This window comes from Triticum aestivum, chromosome 2B, assembly GCF_018294505.1.
Source record: "Triticum aestivum cultivar Chinese Spring chromosome 2B, IWGSC CS RefSeq v2.1, whole genome shotgun sequence".
Classification (NCBI taxonomy): Eukaryota; Viridiplantae; Streptophyta; class Magnoliopsida; order Poales; family Poaceae; genus Triticum; species Triticum aestivum.
This window is the reverse complement of record NC_057798.1, coordinates 405,693,580-405,712,943: the sequence shown is the minus strand read 5'-3', so window position 1 is coordinate 405,712,943 and position 19,364 is coordinate 405,693,580. Positions and strand designations below refer to the sequence as shown.

Below are 19,364 nucleotides of genomic sequence, written 5' to 3'. Positions count from 1 at the left end.
TGGAGTCGGCACACTTCACTAGAGGCCGCTACCGACTAGACGAGCCGGATGTGATCTGACTCGCGACCAAGTGAACGAGAACCTAAGGGGTCGCGTGCTTAAGGGAAGGAACCTATGATGCCTGATCCGACTCCACGAGTCAGATGTAATCCTACTCGGACTCCGATCCAAGCTGAACAGACTTTGGGCTTTAGGATCCGTGCGAGGCCCAAGTGTTGAGCCTGTGACGGATTCTTATATATAGTGGGGGTGAGGCACACTCATTTGGTTGATCGCTTTGGTGCCATCACTAGGGCTTTGCATGTGTTGCAACTAGCTACCTCCACTCGTCGCTCGTTGTGTGATCGAACCGAGCAGTCCGCCACACGATGTTCCTCCTGCATGCGTAGATACCATTAGTGGCGGTGCACCTGCGCCACTCCGGCGAACCTGTTCGTGGGATCCAATCGGCTATGTGGGAGATCGACGAGGAGGAGACAACTCCGGAGACGCGCTGCCCCAACTCTACTTCCGCTGCAGACACTTCGCATCTAGTGGTAATGATCTGTGATCCATCTCTTGTAGCATGTTCTTGGTTGTTCTGCGTGTAGAATTTTTTTAATTTGTAGTCGACACACCCTACCGTGGATCTCAACACTCCGACACCCCCGGCCCACCCAATCCCCCTCCCGGTCTCATTTCCTTCCACTCCACCCCTTCTCCCCTTGCTTTGCATCTGCACCCTCCACCTCCGCCGTCGCTGTTGTTCGTCTCCGGTCGCCACAGAGGCATTGTCGGGCATCCGCAACCAGCACCGACGCGCTCGCTCGCTGTTCAGACAGAGCTTTCAGCCCTGGAGCTATTTGTACCCACGCACACTCTGCCCCTGTTGATGACCTCCATGGCGGACACCACGCCCAGTAGGTGTTCGGTCAAATGTCATTGAGCTTATTTTCAAATGCTATGTCGTTTTTAGAGTACGAAGGATGGTGAGCTACTTGACCATGGAGGATGAGTTGTTATGCGATGCGTGGTTGACCATATCCGTGGATTTCATAGGCAAGACCAAAGGGCCACCCTTCTTGGAGCAAGTGCATGAAAGTTTCAGGCAAGAAAGCACATTGCGCCCTACGACGTGTACATCATGCTACCACGCAACGTGAGCTCGTTGTCGTATCCCTGGTACGCTATCCAGATCAGCGTCATCAAGTACTACAACTTGATCAGGCAGCTCGAGGCAAGATGACCATTGCACGCGGGCATGGAAGAGATCGTAAGTTTTACTTCGTCTTGCTAAACTTGTTGATTGATTGATTCATTCAATGTTGATTTACACATTATATGTAGCCCGCACACGCTGCCGTGTTGTACCACAGGTTAGCGGGACGTCCATTTACGTGCACACTGCTAGATGAAGCTGAAGGGAAGTATGTGTGGGAGGACATGATCCGTTCGTGAAAAATTTGTTGGACATCCACGAATTTGAGACCTTGTTGTACTAGACTTAATTTGGATGCTATGTGTGGATGATTTATGCTATTTTATATCCGAACTTCGATGAATATCAGCCGATTTGGATGAATTTCGTCCGATTAGTTAAAATACGGTTTGAAATGTATGCTGCTAGCGTTGGATGACTGCCTCCCGCATTCGTGTCCGCAGACTGATCCCTTATCCGTGGACGGATGCGGAAGATTTTTTGTGAGTTCCCGTTGAAGATGCCCTAAGGCCAATTCTTTTCGCCATGATTCCGGAGAATCAGATTCTGGAAACTTTCGACAGAATCACCTGCCACCAGAATCAACCGTCAGTTCTCTTCTGAGATTCTAGATTGTTGTATGAGTTGTGTGCTGAAATGTGGTTAGATCGGAACTGAGTGCTGAAATGTTAACGGTTGGTTATTTCGGACAGTTTCACGTCTAATGTAAACAACTTGCAACTAACGCTTGAAGCCGCAGTCTTCTCTTCTTCACACTTTCCTCACCGCTGCCGCCCCGCTGCTCCCGCAGTCATGCGCATCTTCCTTCTCTCAGGGCAGAGCAACATGGCCGGCCGCGGCGGCGTGCACCACCGACGGTGGGACGGGGTCGTGCCGGCGGAGTGCGCGCCGGACCCCTCCATCCTCCGCCTCTCCGCCGCGCTCGCATGGGAAGAGGCCCGCGAGCCGCTGCACGCCGACATCGACACGACCAAGACCTGCGGCGTCGGCCCCGGGATGGCCTTCGCCCGCGCCATTCTCCCGCGGCTGCAGCCCCCAGGCACCGCCGGGGTCGGGCTCGTACCGTGCGCCGTCGGCGGCACGGCCATCCGGGAGTGGGCCCGCGGGGAGCACCTGTACGAGCAGATGGTGCGGCGCGCGCGCGCCGCGACCGAGTGCGGCGAGATCGAGGCCGTGTTGTGGTACCAGGGGGAGAGCGATGCAGAGTCCGATGCCGAAACGGCGGCGTACCAGGGGAACGTGGAGAGGCTGATAGCAAATATCAGGGCAGATCTTGGGATGCCGCATCTACCATTCATTCAGGTGATGGCCGCGCTCGGTAAATAGTGTCATTTGTCTTCATTTTTGGCATGGCTGTTGTGAACTGAAGTTTATAGAAACTGAACTGGTCATCAATCTGGGCATTCATACAGGCTAGCAATTTTGGACAAATGAATAGTAATTTTATGAAAAATAATAATGCACGTGAAGATTTTTTTTTTAAAAAGGAGGATGGCCCCGGCCTCTAAGAGATGCATGCAATCATTTTATTAATTATTCACAAAGATCTTACAAAGTACTCCCTCCGTCCGGAAATATTTGTCACCAAAATGGATAAAAGGGGATGTATCTAGACTATTTTAGTTCTAGACACATCCTTTTTTATCCATTTTGATGACAAATATTTACGGACGGAGGGAGTAATACATCAGGAAGTCTGAAGCAACCATCTTGGCAACATCTGTCGCTACTCCTATCCACTTGATGAAGGGGTCCCGATTGTCTGAGTCAAATACCAAACATACCTCACACCAAAGCCTAACATCTAAAGCCGGAGGCCCCAACCAAGCCACATTGCCGGGTCTAGGGCACACACCCGTCCAGTGCACTCTCAGTCTCAGACGCGCCGCTGTCTTCCACCGGTCCATCTTCAGAGCAGGTACTAACACATCGACCTTGTCAGGCCTGTCGTCAACGCCACCACGGTGCCAGACAACGCCACCACCCTACTCGCGCCCATTATCACACATCCGTCGCCGAGACCCTACCACGCCATGCTGCCGAGACTCCACACCGTCGACGCGTGACATGTAACGCTGCTCCATCGCTAAAACCGTCCACTGGTCCCTCGAGCCAATGTACACCTCCAAGAATGATGCCCCCAAGGAGGGAGCAACACAAGAGCACCCCATCATCCGATCAACTGATCAAGGATTTCACCGGGAGGTAGCAGGAGGAGTTGGGAGCTTCACCTCGATGATGCCTTCATGAAGGAAACGACGCTAAGGGTCTGTCCCAAGAAAATCCAACTGACAACTTGTGCATCGTCCAGACCGCCTTCAAAGCCCTAGATCTAGTCGTCCAGATTCGACGACTATCCACAACAGCACTGCCACCGTGGGAGCCCTGGCACACCGGCCACTACCTGTGTGTGCCACCACTGGAGTCTGGGAGGAGGGCCGCCACCCCACCTCGCCAAACCGCGAGAACCACCGAGAGGGATCCGGCACGCTCGTCACCGTCTCTGATCCGAACCAATCCGAAGCCAAAGCCACCAGATCACCGGCGCAGATCCGCCTTGGACAGGGATAGCACCACGCCATGCCGCCGCAGGAAGCCCTAGCTTCACCTGCTGCCATCGTCGAGGGCCGCCGCCCCGGGATACAGGCCGAACGTCGTCGCCGCCGCCGAACCGCCGAGCTGCCGGCGACCACAGCCATGGCCGTCGTGACCACGCGGACGCGCCGAGCAGCCAGCACCACAAGCTCTTCCACGTCGCCTTGCAGCTCCGCCACCTCTGCCCACCACCACGTCGCTTTGCGCCGCCGCGCAGCCGCACCCAGATCCGGGAGAAGCGCCCCGGCGTCATTATGTGACCCGCCTCACTCGATCTCGGCCCGGGAAGGAAGAGGACCTCTGCCACCACCATCGGCCGCCCGGCGGCTACGGAGGGGAGGACGGGGATGGAGGCGGCCCGGCGGCTAGGTTTAGGGTCTCCGCCCGAGTCGCCCGAGCGGGGGGGGGGGGGGGGGCGCGGGGGACTCGGGCAGATAACTATTGTTCAATGCACGTGAAGATGAAGTATTACTGTTTCCATTCAGAAAATTTGATTGTCTATGCTCAAACTTCACCATAATTTTTGCTCAATGTTTTGTTCACTAGTACTACAAAATAGCAACCATAACAAAATACTTTTGAATACAAACTTTATTAATGAACTAACTTTTGTTCAACGCTGTAGTTGAAGAGTCAAAATGTGTCCTATGTTTCTGAACAGAGAGAGCAATCATATGCGAAATTTTTAGGAATACTTAATTACAGTCCTGCATGAGTAATGCAGCATGATTCCTTTTTTTTCTGATGGGCAGACACAGCAGACACAGACTTAATTAACTAGATGATACCCCACACGTTTGCTACGGGAAATTATAGCAATGTATTTTGATGGATTTGTTGTATGGAATATGAATATATGATTTAGTGTATTAATTATTGAGGTGGGTCTTTTTCATGCATGGTGGCATGTGTGCATGTGGAGATAAATAGGTTAGTGAGGATTAACTATTTAGTTATATATGATTAAAATTCATACATAGTGTTCTGTATGCAGCATTAGGCCAAGTAAGTGGCTCTACTTATACGATTAAGATACCCGTTCTTGGAACAAGTTTGAGACATGCGTAAACAATATTTGCACATGTTTATATTACGAGGAGAAGCAAGCATAATGCAAGAAGCGGGACACCTTGGCCAAACACCAGCTGTGAAGCCAATCGAGATGAACAATACACGTCTAGCCTAATCTCTTATGGAGGTTGTTACAGCCAGTGAAAAGTATAATTTTGGTCCCTCAACTATAATTCCAGGAAAACCTATTCCTTCAACTCTAAAACTGTATAGTTTTAGTTCCTTATCCTGGGTTACGTGGATTCAGTCATGACATGGCACGGTTTGACTCACTCGGACCTGACACCGTGGCACAGTCTGGTTATTGGCATAATATGAAAAATAGACCACTATATAAGCAAAAAGAATCAGAATTTAAAAAATAAAAGATGGAGTTGTGAATGCACATTGGTTGTAGATGGATGACAAGGAAGCATACAATTGTTTGTCTTGTTTCAGTTTGAAAAACGTACAGGCAGGCAGCTGTGTAGTAATTGCTTACTTTCTCAGGCCATGAATATGCATAATTGTAATTTTTTTTGGATTTACAATCAGGTATTTTTACATCATAAGTATATCCAAACTAACTTCTATTTTCATTTCCCTACTGATCAGATTAGTTTAAATTGATGTTATTGGTTCACGAAAATAAACCACAAGATGTGATTCAAGACATGAAAACATGTGTATTTTATTTCACCAATTTTATATCCTCAAGTAAAAAGAATGGTTGATTCTAAAACTACTTAAATAATATATTCTTATCTAACACCTTAAATCTTTCACTAATTGATTTCACTCTTTCTTACAAAAATGCTGGTTGCTTTGCCAAGTGATCATATTTTCATTTCTGTGATATTATTTGCTATGAAGATTACCATTTCTCTCATGATTATGTATGCACTAAAACAGGTTGCTCTCGCATCTGGGAATAAAAGGAACATTGAAAAAGTGAGGGAGGCTCAGCTTAGCATTAACTTGCTGAATGTTGTAACTGTGGATGCAATTGGTCTGCCCTTGAACGAAGATAATCTGCATCTTACCACTGAAGCACAAGTAAAGCTTGGAGAAAGTCTTGCACAAACCTACATCAGTAACTTTTTACAAGCAACCTGCTAGGAGACCCGCAAATGTCATGATAGGTAGAATTCTTGAGGCTCCTTTCGTACAACCCTTGATGTTTGGTAATAATTTTATCATGATATTGTGTTCATTTTTTATTATGATATACCTATAAACTCTACAAGAGAACCAAATGAGTCAAACGTCTTTCTGCAGGTGAAATTCTTCATTGTTTTGTTAGCTGTACGCCTGTACCCTGTCTGTGTTTCTTCTTGTATAGATATCGTGAAAGTTTCAGCATTCATTGTGCATAAACTTACCTATCTCTCGTATCTGAATTAGAACAATATAGTGTACATGATAATAGCATTTTTATTTCAAACTGGAAAATTTGGTTTCTTTTTCAAGATAAGCAAATCATATGAATACTTTTCTCACTGGTGCTTGAATTTCTTGTGAGAGGTTTCTTTTAATGTATTCTTTAAATGAATTAGATTGGTGCGCAGTGTGGACCTATTGTTTTCTTTCCTTTTAGTTGCTCTGTGGTAATTTAGGCTTTTTTTTTTTCAATTTGTGTCCTATCTCTTGCTCCGGGTTGCCCCCTTTGTTTCCTATCTCTTGATAATACACTTTGGGTGTTGGGATTCAAAATTTCAGTTTCCTTCCTTCCGGTTAGCGTCACTTTGCTTGATCTTTTAAACTGTTGTGACCTCCAGAAGTATTGTTCTTATTTGCTTCCCAATTTTGCAGGGCTGTCCCATCTTCATTCCACGGCACATATGTTTGACAGTACCCTTGCAAGACTGTCATGACAACCTTTTATATTTGGAAGGCATTGTAACATTTGCACATCCACAGTACAAAGCGAATAAAAATCATGTAAATGAAAATTTGCATGGATTCCAAATGTATTTCCTGTTTTAAGGTACTTCATAATGTTTTCCATGTTTCTGCAGTAATGAAAAGGATGCATTTTATATTTTCAATTACATCGACACGACAACCTTGTGTGCGCGCAAAACAACATCAGATCCCTCTAGGATCCGCAAGAACCTACACTTGATGCGACCATGCGTACCTCAAATACTGATGATGTGGGTGGTGTTCCTCTTTCGGGGGAATGGATGGTGTTCCTCTTCATGTAGCATAGCACGCAGTACTTGATGTAGCATGGCATGCATCCCCTGTGAACCGGGAGGTAATTATTCAGCTCTCCTACTGATGCACTCAGCCCTCAGCCGGTTGACATGTCATACGTGTCTCCAGCCTTTCTGAACGTTTGAAACCTACTGGGTACTTTAGTGATCTAAACGCTCTTATATTTCTTTATGAAGGGAGTACATACGATCTTAACACATGAAAACAAACAACACTTATGATATGGTAGAATAAAATGAATACAATCAAAAGATGTGTCTGGAAAACTTGAATGGAACATCAAAATATCTTGAGTCATCTCATACTCTATTATCTGCATCATGGTGTCCATTTAGTGTGATACAAGTTTTGAACGTCTAGTCCGCTGGTTTCAAAGAGAAATGTCTAGGACAGGAGAAGTTTCAGCCTATTAAAGATAAGTTCCTGAAGTTCTTTATCACGTGCAGCAAAGGAAGTTCTTTATCAAGTCTGTGGTGTAAGCCCTCCCAACGTATGCCATGAGCATTTTCAAGTTCTCGAGTGGGCTGTGCAAGGAATCAGCGAAGCTCACTCGTAACTTTTGGTGGGGCGAACCTTGGAAGCAGTCGACAGGATTGTAAAACAGTCTGGCCAACGAGGGGAAAACAACATTTTCAACTCCACTGATCAGTTTCAAACAACATTTACAAAACATGTCATCCCCAAAAGAGTTGCGAAAATATTTTGCCCTTGAAAGCAACTTCATGACATAGCGAGAAGTTAGCAAAACATGTAAGGCCTAACGGCCAGGGTCTCCTCTCTTCTACTGATCACTCGATCAACATTGTATTCCACTCCTTTCTGCCAAATCAATGAATGCCAGCAATTTGCTGGGTCTTTCAAAAAAAGAAAACTTTTGGTGGGGCGATGAATATGATCGAAGGAAGGTTCACTGGATGGCTTGAGACAAATTGACGAAACCTAAATACTCCTACAGAGGCATGGGCAAAATATTACCCGAGTGGAGAACTGATCGATAATTCATTTATTCGCAACTCGTCTCCTTGCTGGCATCGTATATGTAATGAGATTAAGTTGTTAAAGAAGGGAGTCCATTTGGAGAACTCGCTCGGGTAGAGATAACTAGATGTCGTACGGCGGCGCTCGACGCTGGCGGCATGGGGGTAACTCGCGCCGCCGCCGCCGCCTGGAGTTCTCCCTTCGCTCACTCCCCGCGCCACCGCAGGGACGGCCGGCGAAGCCACGCCGGTCCCTAGGATGATGGCAGCCGAGCAGTTCCCCCTACCCCCACACGCGCTGCGCCCCTCCCTCCCCAAGACGGGGCGGCCTGGTCCCCTCTAGCGCACCCTCCTCCCTGCCGGTCTGGCCAGGCGCGGTCTGGTCATGGGCATGGTGGTGGTGGAGTTGTTTTCCTCCCCCATGCACTGCGCCCCTCCTCCCCTAGATTGGATCTTGTGTGCGTGTTGCCCCCCTCCGGCTGCCCCTTCCCTTGCCGATTTGGCCGGCAGGCCTCCTGGAAGCTCACCTCTGCAACCCCTTCCCTTCCCGTGGATGCATCCAGCCTTGCTGCTGGTGTTGCGGCTTGCCGGGGTGTGGAGGTGGATGTTGCGGCCGGCCGCGCCCTGGTGGGTGCTGCCCACCTCGGGTGCCCCCTGAACCGCCTCTCCGTTCTATAAATTCCCAAATATTTCAAAACCCTTCGGGGTAGCCCTAGATCGGAAGTTCCGCCGCCGCAAGCCTCTGTAGCCACCAAAAATCAATCGGGACCCTGTTCTGGCACCCTGCCGGAGGGGGGAATCATCTCTGGTGGCCATCTTCATCATCCCGGCGGCCATTATGATGAGGAGGGAGTAGTCCATCGTCGGGGCTGAGGGTTTGTACCGGTAGCTATGTGTTTAATCTCTCTCTCTCTCTCTCTCTCGTGATCTTGAGATGTCACGATCTTGATGTATCGCGGGCTTTGTTAATATAGATGGATCATATGATGTTTCTCCCCTCTCTACTCTTGTTGTGATGAATTGAATCTTTACCCTTTGAAGTTTTGTCTTGTCGGATTGAATGTTCAAATCTGAAAACACATGATGTATGTCTTTCCGTATGAATACTTGAGGTGACAATGGAGTATCATATTGATTCACTTGATATATGTTATGGCACTCAACTTGCGGATTCCCGCGGTGACATTAGGGTAATCTATGCATAGGGGTTGATGCACATTTTTATTATCTTTTCTCCGATAGAAACTTTGGGGTCCCCTTGTAGTTCTTTGTGTTGGATTGAGCATTATGAATCTGAAATTGTTTGCTACATATAATATAATTAACTCACGGGTACTCGTGGTGACATTGGGGTATCTAGGTGACATTAGAGTTGCTTGATATGTGTCATATGGTGTTATTTTAGTACGAATTCTTGATTAGATCGATCAAAAAGAATAGCTTGCTGTTATTTTAGTACAAACTCTAGGATAGATCAATCGGAAAGAATAGCTTTGAGGTGGTTTCATACCCTACAAACAATTTCTATCTTTTGTTCTCCGCTAATAGGAACTCGGGAGTGATTCTTTGTTGCATTTTGAGGGATAGTCATATGATCCAACTATGTTAGCATTGTTGAGAGATTGCACTAGTGAAAGTATGCACCCTAGGCCTCATTTTCCATCATTGCAATACCGTTTTTGCTTCGTTTTACTATTTACTACCTTGCTGTTTTTTATTGTTCGCACTACAAAAACTCATATCTACTATCCATAGTACACTTCTATCACCATCTCTTCGCCGAACTAGTGCACCTATACAATTTGCCATTGTATTCGGTGTGTTGGGGACACAAGAGATTTCTTGTATTTGATTGCAGGGTTGCTCGAGAGAGACTGTCTTCATCCTACACCTCCCACATATTGATAAACCTTAGGTTTATCCACTTAAGGGAAATTTGCTACTGTCCTACAAAACTCTGCGCTTGGAGGCCCAACACGATTCTACAAGAATAAAGTTGCGTAGTGGACATAAGCAACCTATCAAATATTCTTGTCTTGAGTCCTCGCAGCACTTCAGCGTTCACCCTCTCAGCTTGTCCATTGCTTCTGGGATGGGCAATAGAAGCGAATGAAACCTTGCTTCCGAGGGTTTGAACGTTTATCGCGGCTTGTGAATTGGGTGCCGCCGTCAGTGATGACTTTGGCGGGTACTCCGAAACGGCACACTATTCCTTTCAAGAACTGGATAGCTGATTGTGCGGTTACCTTCCTCACGGGCTCCAGTTCCGGCCACTTTGAAAACTTGTGGATTGCAACGTGCAAGAATTCAAAGACCCCGGTAGCATAGGGGAAGGGGCCCAAGATGTCGAGCCCCTAGACCAAAAATGGCCATGATAAAGGAATCGTCTGGAGAGCTTGAGCAGGTTGATGGATGTTCTTGGAGTGGAAGTGGCAGGCTTCACATCTGGTGACTAGTTCGATTGCATCTTGGAGGGTCGTGGGCCAGTAGAAACCATGTTGGAAAGCTTTTCAAACCAAGGCTCTTGATCCAATATGGGACCCGCACATGCCTTTATGTATCTCTGCCAACAGTTCCTTCCCTTCTTCTCGGCAAATGCACTTCAATTTCACATTGTTGGGCCTCCTTCTGTATAACGTTTCGTCGACGAACTGATACATACTAGACCTCCGGGCTACTCTGTCAGCTTCTTCTTGCTCTTCGGGAAGTTCTCTAGTTTGGAGGAAATGGACTATGTGCTGTGCCCAAGTAGGAGCCTGGGGCCCGACAAGAAGGGCCAATGGCACCTCCTCATTCGTGGGAGCGCATATTTCAACCGCAAGAACTGGTAGTTTGGCGGGAGGATGCTTCTCGCCATGCGAAGTGGAGTTGTTCCCTCCAACCTCTCTACTGGGGGCTTCAGGAAGCTCTTCCGGGAGGGGCTTGTCGGAGTCTGGTTTCCTCCTCTTTCTAGCCATTGTTGCTGGGGATACTGAGGGTTGAGTCAGGTGGAGAACAAAAGTCCCTAGTTCCACCGGAAGCTTTTGCACAACCGATGATCAGCAATGTTGTTTTCCGCATGTGGCACGTGCTTGTTTGCAATGCGTCAAAACGCTCCTCCATCTTTCTCACTTCCTCCACATATGCCTCCATCAATGGGCTTTGGTAATCCTTGTTTACTTGTCTCACCATAAGCTATGAGTCTCCACAAATGATCAACTTCTTAATTCCCAATTCTGTTGCAAACCTGAGCCCGACAAGGAGTCCCTCATATTCTACAGTGTTGTTGGTAGCTTTCTCCCGTGGAAAATGCATTTGGATGACATACTTGAGGTGCTCTCCAGTGGGTGCGACAAGGAGCACACCAGCTCCTCCACCTTATTGTGAGAAAGCACCATCAAAGTACATGATCCACTCTTGGGGTGCTTCATTGTTGGGGATAACTGTTTCTGGCATCTCTTCGTCCGGAGTAGGCTTCCATTCTGCAACGAACTCCTCCAATGCTCTGCTCTAAATGGTTGAGGTACTTTCATACTTCATTCCAAAGCTTGACAACTCTAACGCCTATTCAACTATTCTGCCGGTGGCCTCAGGGTTCCTCGATATGCATTGTAAAGGGAAACGGATGACAACCATGATCTCGTGGGCTTGGAAGTAGTGGTGCAGCTTCGTCGAGGCCATGATGAGGCCGAAGATCAATTTTTGAACCCCAGAGTACCTTGATCTAGCCCCCTGCAATAGGGAGCTAACAAAGTAGATTGGTCGTTGCACCACTTTCTTCCTTGTTGTAGCCTTGGGATTGCCTTCACTATCCCGCTCTTATTTCCCCTGATCTGCACTCAACCTTGCTGTGGTTGGTTCATCTCCTTCTCCGGGAGGACAGTAGCTGTAGCTGCCCCTTTCCTGCATTTCCCGTTGTGCCACCAGTGCTGCACTGGCCACTTGGTAGGTTGCCGCCAGATATAGCAGCAACGGCTCTTGTGGTTTAGGAGCGACCAAGTTGGGAACAGAGGAAAGGTAAGCTTTTAAGTCTTGCAGCGCTGCTTCCGCCTCCGGGGTCCACTTCATGGGCCCTGCCTTCTTCAAAATTTTGAAGGATGGCAGGGCGCGCTCGGCAGACTTGCAAACGAACCTGCATAGCGCGACAACACATCCAGTCAAATGCCTCGCGTCCTTGACTATTTTTGGTGCTTGAATCTGCTCGATTGCTCTAATCTTGTCGGGGTTGGCCTCTATCCCCCGGTAAGACACGAAGAAGCCAAGTAGCTTGCCGGAAGGAACGCCAAACACACACTTCTCTGGGTTGAGCTTCAAGTTGATCTTGCGCAGGTTTGCAAAGGTTTCTTCCAAGTCCTGAATGAGTGTTGATCTGTCCTTGGTCCTGACCACTATGTCATCCATGTAGGCTTCAATATTCCTGTGCAGCTGAGACTCAAAACCAATTTGCACTGCTCTTGCAAAGGTGGATCCAGCGCTCTTTAACCCAAAGGGCATCCGTACAAAGCAATACGTGCCACATGGGGTTATAAACACGGTCTTCTCTTCGTCTTCCTTGGACATGAATATCTGGTGGCACCCAGAGTAGGCATCCAAAAATGAAAGCAGATCACAATCGGAGGTGGAATCCACAATCTGGTCGATGCACGGCAAGGGGAATGGGTCCTTAGGGCATGCTTTATTTAGATATGTGAAATCTATGCAAAGCCTCCACTTCCCATTCGCCTTGCGCACTACCACTGGGTTCGCCAACCATGTTGGATGCACTACTCCTCTGACCAAACCAGCTGCTTCAATTTTCTTGATCTCTTCGGCAATGAACTGCTGCTGCTCCAAGGCTTGTTTTCTGACCTTCTGCTTGACGGGCCGGGCATGAGGGCAGATAGTAAGGTGGTGCTCGATTACCTCCCTGGGAACACCGGGGATGTATGATGGTTGCCAAGCAAACACATCGACATTCGCCCATAGGAAGGTAATGAGCGCGCTTTCCTATTTGTCGTCAAGGGTGGAGCTGATAGTGAATGTACCATCAGCGCCAACCAGCCCTGCTGGGACCCTCTTCACAGTAGGTGCAGCAACCTTGGACCTCTTACTAGTGGAACTCTCCGGTAAGTCATCGATAGGTGCAGCGCACTCTGGAGAGGTGCGCTTCCCGGATTCTTCGCCGGGATCCCTGCTAGCTTTTCTTCCTTTCTTGTTTTCCTTGGCGGGAACTATGGCCTTGGCAGCGACCGCGCCCTGGTACATCTTATCCACGCATATAATTGCGTCCTTCTTATCTGATGGGATGGAAATGACGCATATTGGTCCTGGCATCTTCAAGGTGTTGTAGGCATAGTGAGATGTCTCCATGAACTTTGCCAGGGCAGGTCGGCCAAGTATCCCATTGTATGGCAGAGGAAGCTCGACCACGTCGAACACAACCCTCTCTGTCCGATAGTTCAATTCTCCTCCGAATGTCACCAGTAGCGTGATCTTCCCCTTTGGACGACTCCTGTCAGGGTTGATCCCTTGGAATGTGCCAGTAACCTTGAGCTCTTCATCTGATATCTGCAACTTGTTGATTACCTTAGGGGGGATCAGATTCAACCCAACCCCGCCGTCAACCAACATCTTTGTGATCTTGAGGTTGCAGATTGTTGGCGAGACCAACAATGGAAAACACCCTACCGCGGTGGTGCGATCATTGTGATCCTCTTCAAGTCTTCATCAAAGATGATGGGCGTGCAAGACCACTTGAGTGGCTTTCGGGAATCTGTCGCTGGCTCCACAACATTGACCTCCCGTGCCCACTGTTTAAGCTGGCGGTGAGAGGAGTGCAAAGATGCACCTCCCTCAATGCACAGGGCGTCAGTGGCTTTCTGAAATTCTTGCTCACTAGTTTCCTCTTCACCCCCCCCCATCGCCTCCGTCATCACTTTCCTTCTTCTCACGACCTTTAGCAGGTTTTTCTTGAAGTTGAGGGACCTTGTCGGGGCGGCCTCCTCTGCCACCTCGACCCTTCCCGTCAACGCCATCTTGGTCTCTTTCCTTGTCACACTTCTTGTACTCAGCCTTCTGCTTCTTGACGAGTTACTCAACTTGATGACACTCTTGGAGATCATGGCCCTTGGTCTGATGGATCTTGCAATACGGTATGTCAGCCTTCCCAGACTTCTCGGTCACCGCAGCTTCGCGACAGTCAGTGCACACGGTAACTTCCTTGCCAGGGGCTTCGTTCTTGGCCTTCTTGCCGGTACTAGGAGTGCCAGATCCTTCGACAGCCAGCACTGGCTTCTCTTTGCGCTTCTTGTTGCATTTGTTGTTCTTCTTCTTCTGGTCGACAGCATCGTCGTCATCCTTTCAGTCAACTTCGATGCCATCTTCTTCTCCGGGGAGTTCCCTCCCCTCCTCTGTACGGGCACACTTATTCGCCAAGGTGTAAAGCTCGTTCACAGTCTTGGGCAACCGGACATTCATCTTCGAACGGATCCTGCGGTTGCACACGTTGGACTGGAATGCGACAATCATAGCTGCCGGGTGCCGGAATGTTCCTATGCACCCGGACCTCTGCATGTACTTCCGCAAGCTCTCCCCTTCCTTCTGTGGAAGGAGCTGCAGATCACTGGGCCGGCCTAGTTCTTGATGGCCACCCGTGAAGACGCCAACAAACTCATGGCACATGTCAGCCCATGATGAGATGGAATTCTCCGGAAGGTGCATCAGCCATGACCTCACATTTGGCCTAAGGGCCAAAGGTAAGTAATTGGCGAACACCTTCTCATCTCTTCCTCCGGCGGCTTGAGCAACGATGGTGTAGATGCTCAAGAACTCTGCCGGGTTCAACCTTCCATCATACTTTTGTGGTATCTCTGGCTTGAAAACGTGGTCAGATGGCCGAAGGACTTACCGCAGCTCGCGAGTGAAGGCATGGCACCCGACCTCGAAAGGCAAGTATCTGCCTTCACTGGGCACGGGTTCGTCGACGTGGGGGCCATTGCGTCTATCAGACTGGCGGTGGGTTTCGCGGCATCGTTCTATGGTGACGCGCGCGTCTTCCCTTCGCCTATCTTCCAGGACCTGCCGTTGATCTCGACGGGCCCGAGGATCAGATGAAGCCATCGACACCTCGTCGGGCCCTTGATCGCATGGTTCTGGATGCAACCCCTACGCTGGCTTCCATGGCGGGGCTGCACCATCAGGATGGCTCCCTCGACATGGTCAACAGCCCGGGTCATTGTCGCCGCTTGTGGGTGTCGTGGCGGGTCCGCCCGCTGTGATCCTCCCGCCTCAGCAAAACCAATCAAAATTTGAATGGTGGCTCTCCACTCATCCATTTTCTTGGCCGATGGCAGGAATCTCAGCAGGAGCTGGGCTCGCGCCATGGCTTCTAATGCTGTGATTGGCATGGACGACGATGCAGACCGCGACGCTGCCCGACTTCTGCCAGCACCGGTAGTGGTGGCATCGTGCTCTCACTGCCGCAAGCCAGTCGTCATGGCAGCATGACGAGGAGAAGAGTGCACCTCGGGGTTGACAACCCCATTCGGCGCTTCGTCTTGATGACCTTGGCCTGGGGAGGGCGTGTGCCCTATAGCTGCACCCATAGCAGGGACAGCCAGGGGGTCACGACTCGCGCCAGAGCGGGTGCCATCGCTGCGGCCGCGCCCTCGAGGGAGGTGGAGAGGCGGGGACTGGATATTCTCCCCACATGCGCTTATGGAACGTGGCTGCCGGGGTGCTGCTGTTGTCGCCCTACTCTGGCGTCTTCCGCTCCTGCTTCGGCCGCGGGACGAACGATGACAGCGCCGCTTGCACCGATCGTTTTATTCTGGTGTCCTCGTACCCCGATGCCACAGCAGCCCCCATGGTATTGGTGGCTGCATGCGAGGGGGCCTTCGAGGTGGAAGGGTGAGCTGTTGCACCAGACTTTTTCTTGGGCGCCATGGATGATGAAGCCACCGATGAAGAAGGTGATGAAGAAGATCAACGCATTGCCTACAACCTTGGGTTCGCGCAAACGATTTCCCCTACCTGGCACGCCAAAGATGTCATGGCAAAACACGATCACCTATGGGGCCATCGGCCCCTTGTGGTTCTGCAAGGGGGAAGGGCGCATTGAACATAGAGTGGAGGTCGTCGAACAGCACGACAATGGTGACGCGGGTCGTTTTTACCCAGGTTCGGGCCGCTATGAAGCATAAAATCCTATTCTTGCTTTGGTGCATTGATATAGGGACCGTGAAGAACGAGCATCGCTCAAGCCCGGCAAGATAGCCTTGGGGAGAACAGCTACGCGCGTATGAATACCCCAAGGTCCGAATCCTTTCTAAGGTTGCCACGGTCCTCCTTTTATAGGTCAAGGGGTTACCACAATGGCAAAATGGTCATTATCATCAATTAGATAGCAAAAAGTGCTATCATACCTAACTCTGGCAGTTAGGACAAAGCGCATTAAATGCGCTGCTAGGTGTCATGCTGTGGAGGCGGCCTGGCAAGCTTTCCACGCCGCTTAGTCACCTTCCACCTGTCTGCTTGACACGCCTCTGGACAGGTGGCATATAGAGGTGATCTTCCTCCTAAGTGACAGCCACGTGCCAAATGACATTCACTTAGTTATCTGGGGGCTCAACACTGCACCAATGGGTGACTTGCATTGCAATGTGGTGGAGCGGTGGAGTCTTGGCAGGGGTGCAGGCCACCAGCGGCCCCGGCAGCCCTTGTCAGGGAAGTCTTAGGACTTGTCTTTGGGTGGCCTCGACCTGACCAGGCTCGCCTGCCCGAAGAGGGAGGTTTTTCCTTAGTGATATCTTGTATCTTCGGCTTGTCTTGGTCTTCTTGATCTGCCCTTTGATTTCTCAAAGATCTACCTCTCTCTGGCTTGGTCTTGTCTTGTCGCTGCAATCTTGCCTCTACGCCTGTGTACAGTCTGGGCAACACACGCCAAGGTTTGTTGCATCGAGACTGCCTCTTTGGGGACAAAACCAATGCAACTTACAAGGGGAATCAAAGAACGCCATGTAGATCATGTTTGCATTGCCCTTTAGTCTCTGAAATTTCATCTTTCTTTAACTATGGTGGATTCCAAAGTACTGAAGCACTTCATTAATCTGCCGTGATCGCGGATTGCCAGAACTTTGTGAAATTCCACCATGACGTCAAGATTAGAAATACGCAGATTCAAGGGAAGCAACAAGAACATTAGGTAATATATTTCATCTACTACCCGCACAATTAATTTTCAGCAATGGAACTCACCTACTACAAGATTATTCTGTGCAATACCCATACATCTCATGTATTCTAGATCATAACCTGCACTACACATAACATGGCTCTTGATGCCATTCTAGGGTAACGCATCAAAAAACAAAATATGGTCATACTGCGTACACGCCCAGGACCACTATGAAGATGCATACAAGGTTTGATCTGATCATTACCGACTCGTAGCACAGCAGAAGGAGAATCGGTGGAGATCATTGGTGCAGATCCCTGTAGCTAGGATTTTACAACCTCCCAACCGCGAGAATGTTCTCTATCAGACAGTCTCCTGGATAGCCCTTCGGGAGGCCCTCAGACAGAAACTCGACCAGTCACTTCGGGAGGCCCTCGAATAGCCCTTCAGGTGGCCCTCGGACAGAACCTCAATGTATCTCCCGAACTAAGATCGAAACTACGACCTCTCTACCGGGTTGCACACATCCAGTATCAACTATCCAGCAGGGCTTCGCCATCTAGAACTAGGACCTACCGAAGACTAGACAATCTTTCAGCTATGAAACTATTTCGTGGAGAGGGGGATAGAAAGCCATATCATTGCATTGCATGTTGAAAGGATCGAGAAGAGGTGTCTAGAGGGGGGTGATTAGACACGAAGTACCAAAAGTTGTAGTTTTTAACTTCTTTAAGTTGGAGTGGAGTTTAGGCACAAGTTTAACACTCACAGTACATATCAAGCAAGCATGCAAAGGGTATATGAGCAGCGGAAAGTAAAGCATGCAACTTGCGAGAATGTAAAGGGATGGGATTGGAGGATTCAAACGCAATTGGAGACACGGATGTTTTTGTCATGGTTCCGATAGGTGGTGCTATCGTACATCCACATTGATGGAGACTTCAAACCACGAAGGGTAACGGTTGCGCGAGTCCACGAAGGGCTCCACCCACGAAGGGTCCACGAAGAAGCAACCTTGTCTATCCCACCATGGCCGTCGCCCACGAAGGACTTGCCTCACTAGTGGTAGATCTTCACGAAGTAGGCGATCTCCTTGCCCTTACAAACTCCTTGGTTCAACTCCACAATCTTGTCGGAGGCTCCCAAGTGACACCTAGCCAATCTAGGAGACACCACTCTCCAAGAACTAACAAATGGTGCGTTGATGATGAACTCCTTGCTCTTGTGCTTCAAATGATAGTCTCCCCAACACTCAACTCTCCCTGTCTCACACAGGATTTGGATTTGGTGGAAAGAAGATTTGAGTGGAAAGCAACTTGGGGAAGGCTAGAGATCAAGATTCATATGGTAGGAATGGAATATCTTGGCCTCAACACATGAGTAGGTGGTTCTCTCTCAGAAAATGTATGCTGGAAGTGTAGGTTCGTTCTGATGGCTCTCTCCATGAATGAAGAGTGGGTGGAGGAGTATATATAGCCTCCACACAAAATCTAACCGTTACACAAAACTTGCCAAACTCGGTGGGACCGAATTGAAGAACTCGGCCGGACCGATTTAGCAAATCTAGTGACCGTTAGGATTTTCGGTGGGACCGACATGCAACTCGGTAGGACCGATATGGTTAGGGTTAGGGCATAACGTAATCTCGGTGAGACCGATTACACAAACTCGGTGGTACCGATTTTGGTGATAAGCTAACCAGAGAGTTGGTCAGGCAAACTCGGTAGGACCGATTACACAAACTCGGTTGGACCGATTTTGGTAATAAGCTAACCAGAGAGATTGCATTGTAATCTCGGTAGTACCGATTACTCAAACTCGGTGAGACCGATTTTGGTAATGGACATACATAGAGAGATTACAATCCCATCTCTGTGAGACTGAGATCCCTATCGGTGAGACCGATTTGCCTAGGGTTTGTGGCAGTGGCTAAGACATCTGAACTCGGTGACGCCGGATAGAAAGAATCGGTAGGGCCGAGTTAGACTTTTTGGTTTAGGACATATGTGGATGCGGGAAAGTAGTTGAGGGCTTTGGATCATATCACTAAGCACTTTGAGCAAGTAAGCCATTAAGCAACACCTCACCCCCTCTGATAGTATTGGCTTTTCCTATAGACTCAATGTGATCTTGGATCACTAAAATATAAAATGTAGAGTCTTGAGCTTGGAGCTTGAGCCAATCCTTTGTC

General features: G+C 49.0%; 1 protein-coding gene across 1 annotated transcript; it reads left to right on the top strand.

Moving 5' to 3' along the window:
- The first annotated feature begins 1,903 nt into the window (after nucleotides 1-1,903).
- LOC123045175 (probable carbohydrate esterase At4g34215) lies at nucleotides 1,904-6,891 on the top strand. Its single transcript, XM_044468121.1, has 3 exons — nucleotides 1,904-2,500; nucleotides 5,756-5,985; nucleotides 6,656-6,891. The coding sequence occupies exons 1-2, from the start codon at nucleotides 1,991-1,993 to the stop codon at nucleotides 5,960-5,962; spliced, it is 717 nt and encodes a 238-aa protein (XP_044324056.1). The 5' UTR covers nucleotides 1,904-1,990; the 3' UTR covers nucleotides 5,963-5,985; nucleotides 6,656-6,891.
- The last annotated feature ends 12,473 nt before the right edge of the window (nucleotides 6,892-19,364 follow it).

What these genes read in the sequence shown, in the direction of transcription:
- LOC123045175 (XM_044468121.1), top strand. Translation starts at nt 1,991, where the DNA reads ATGCGCATCTTCCTTCTCTCAGGGCAGAGCAACATGGCCGGCCGCGGC. An exon ending in CGCATCTACCATTCATTCAG is followed by an intron (nt 2,501 to 5,755) that starts GTGATGGCCGCG and finishes GCACTAAAACAG; the next exon opens with GTTGCTCTCGCATCTGGGAA.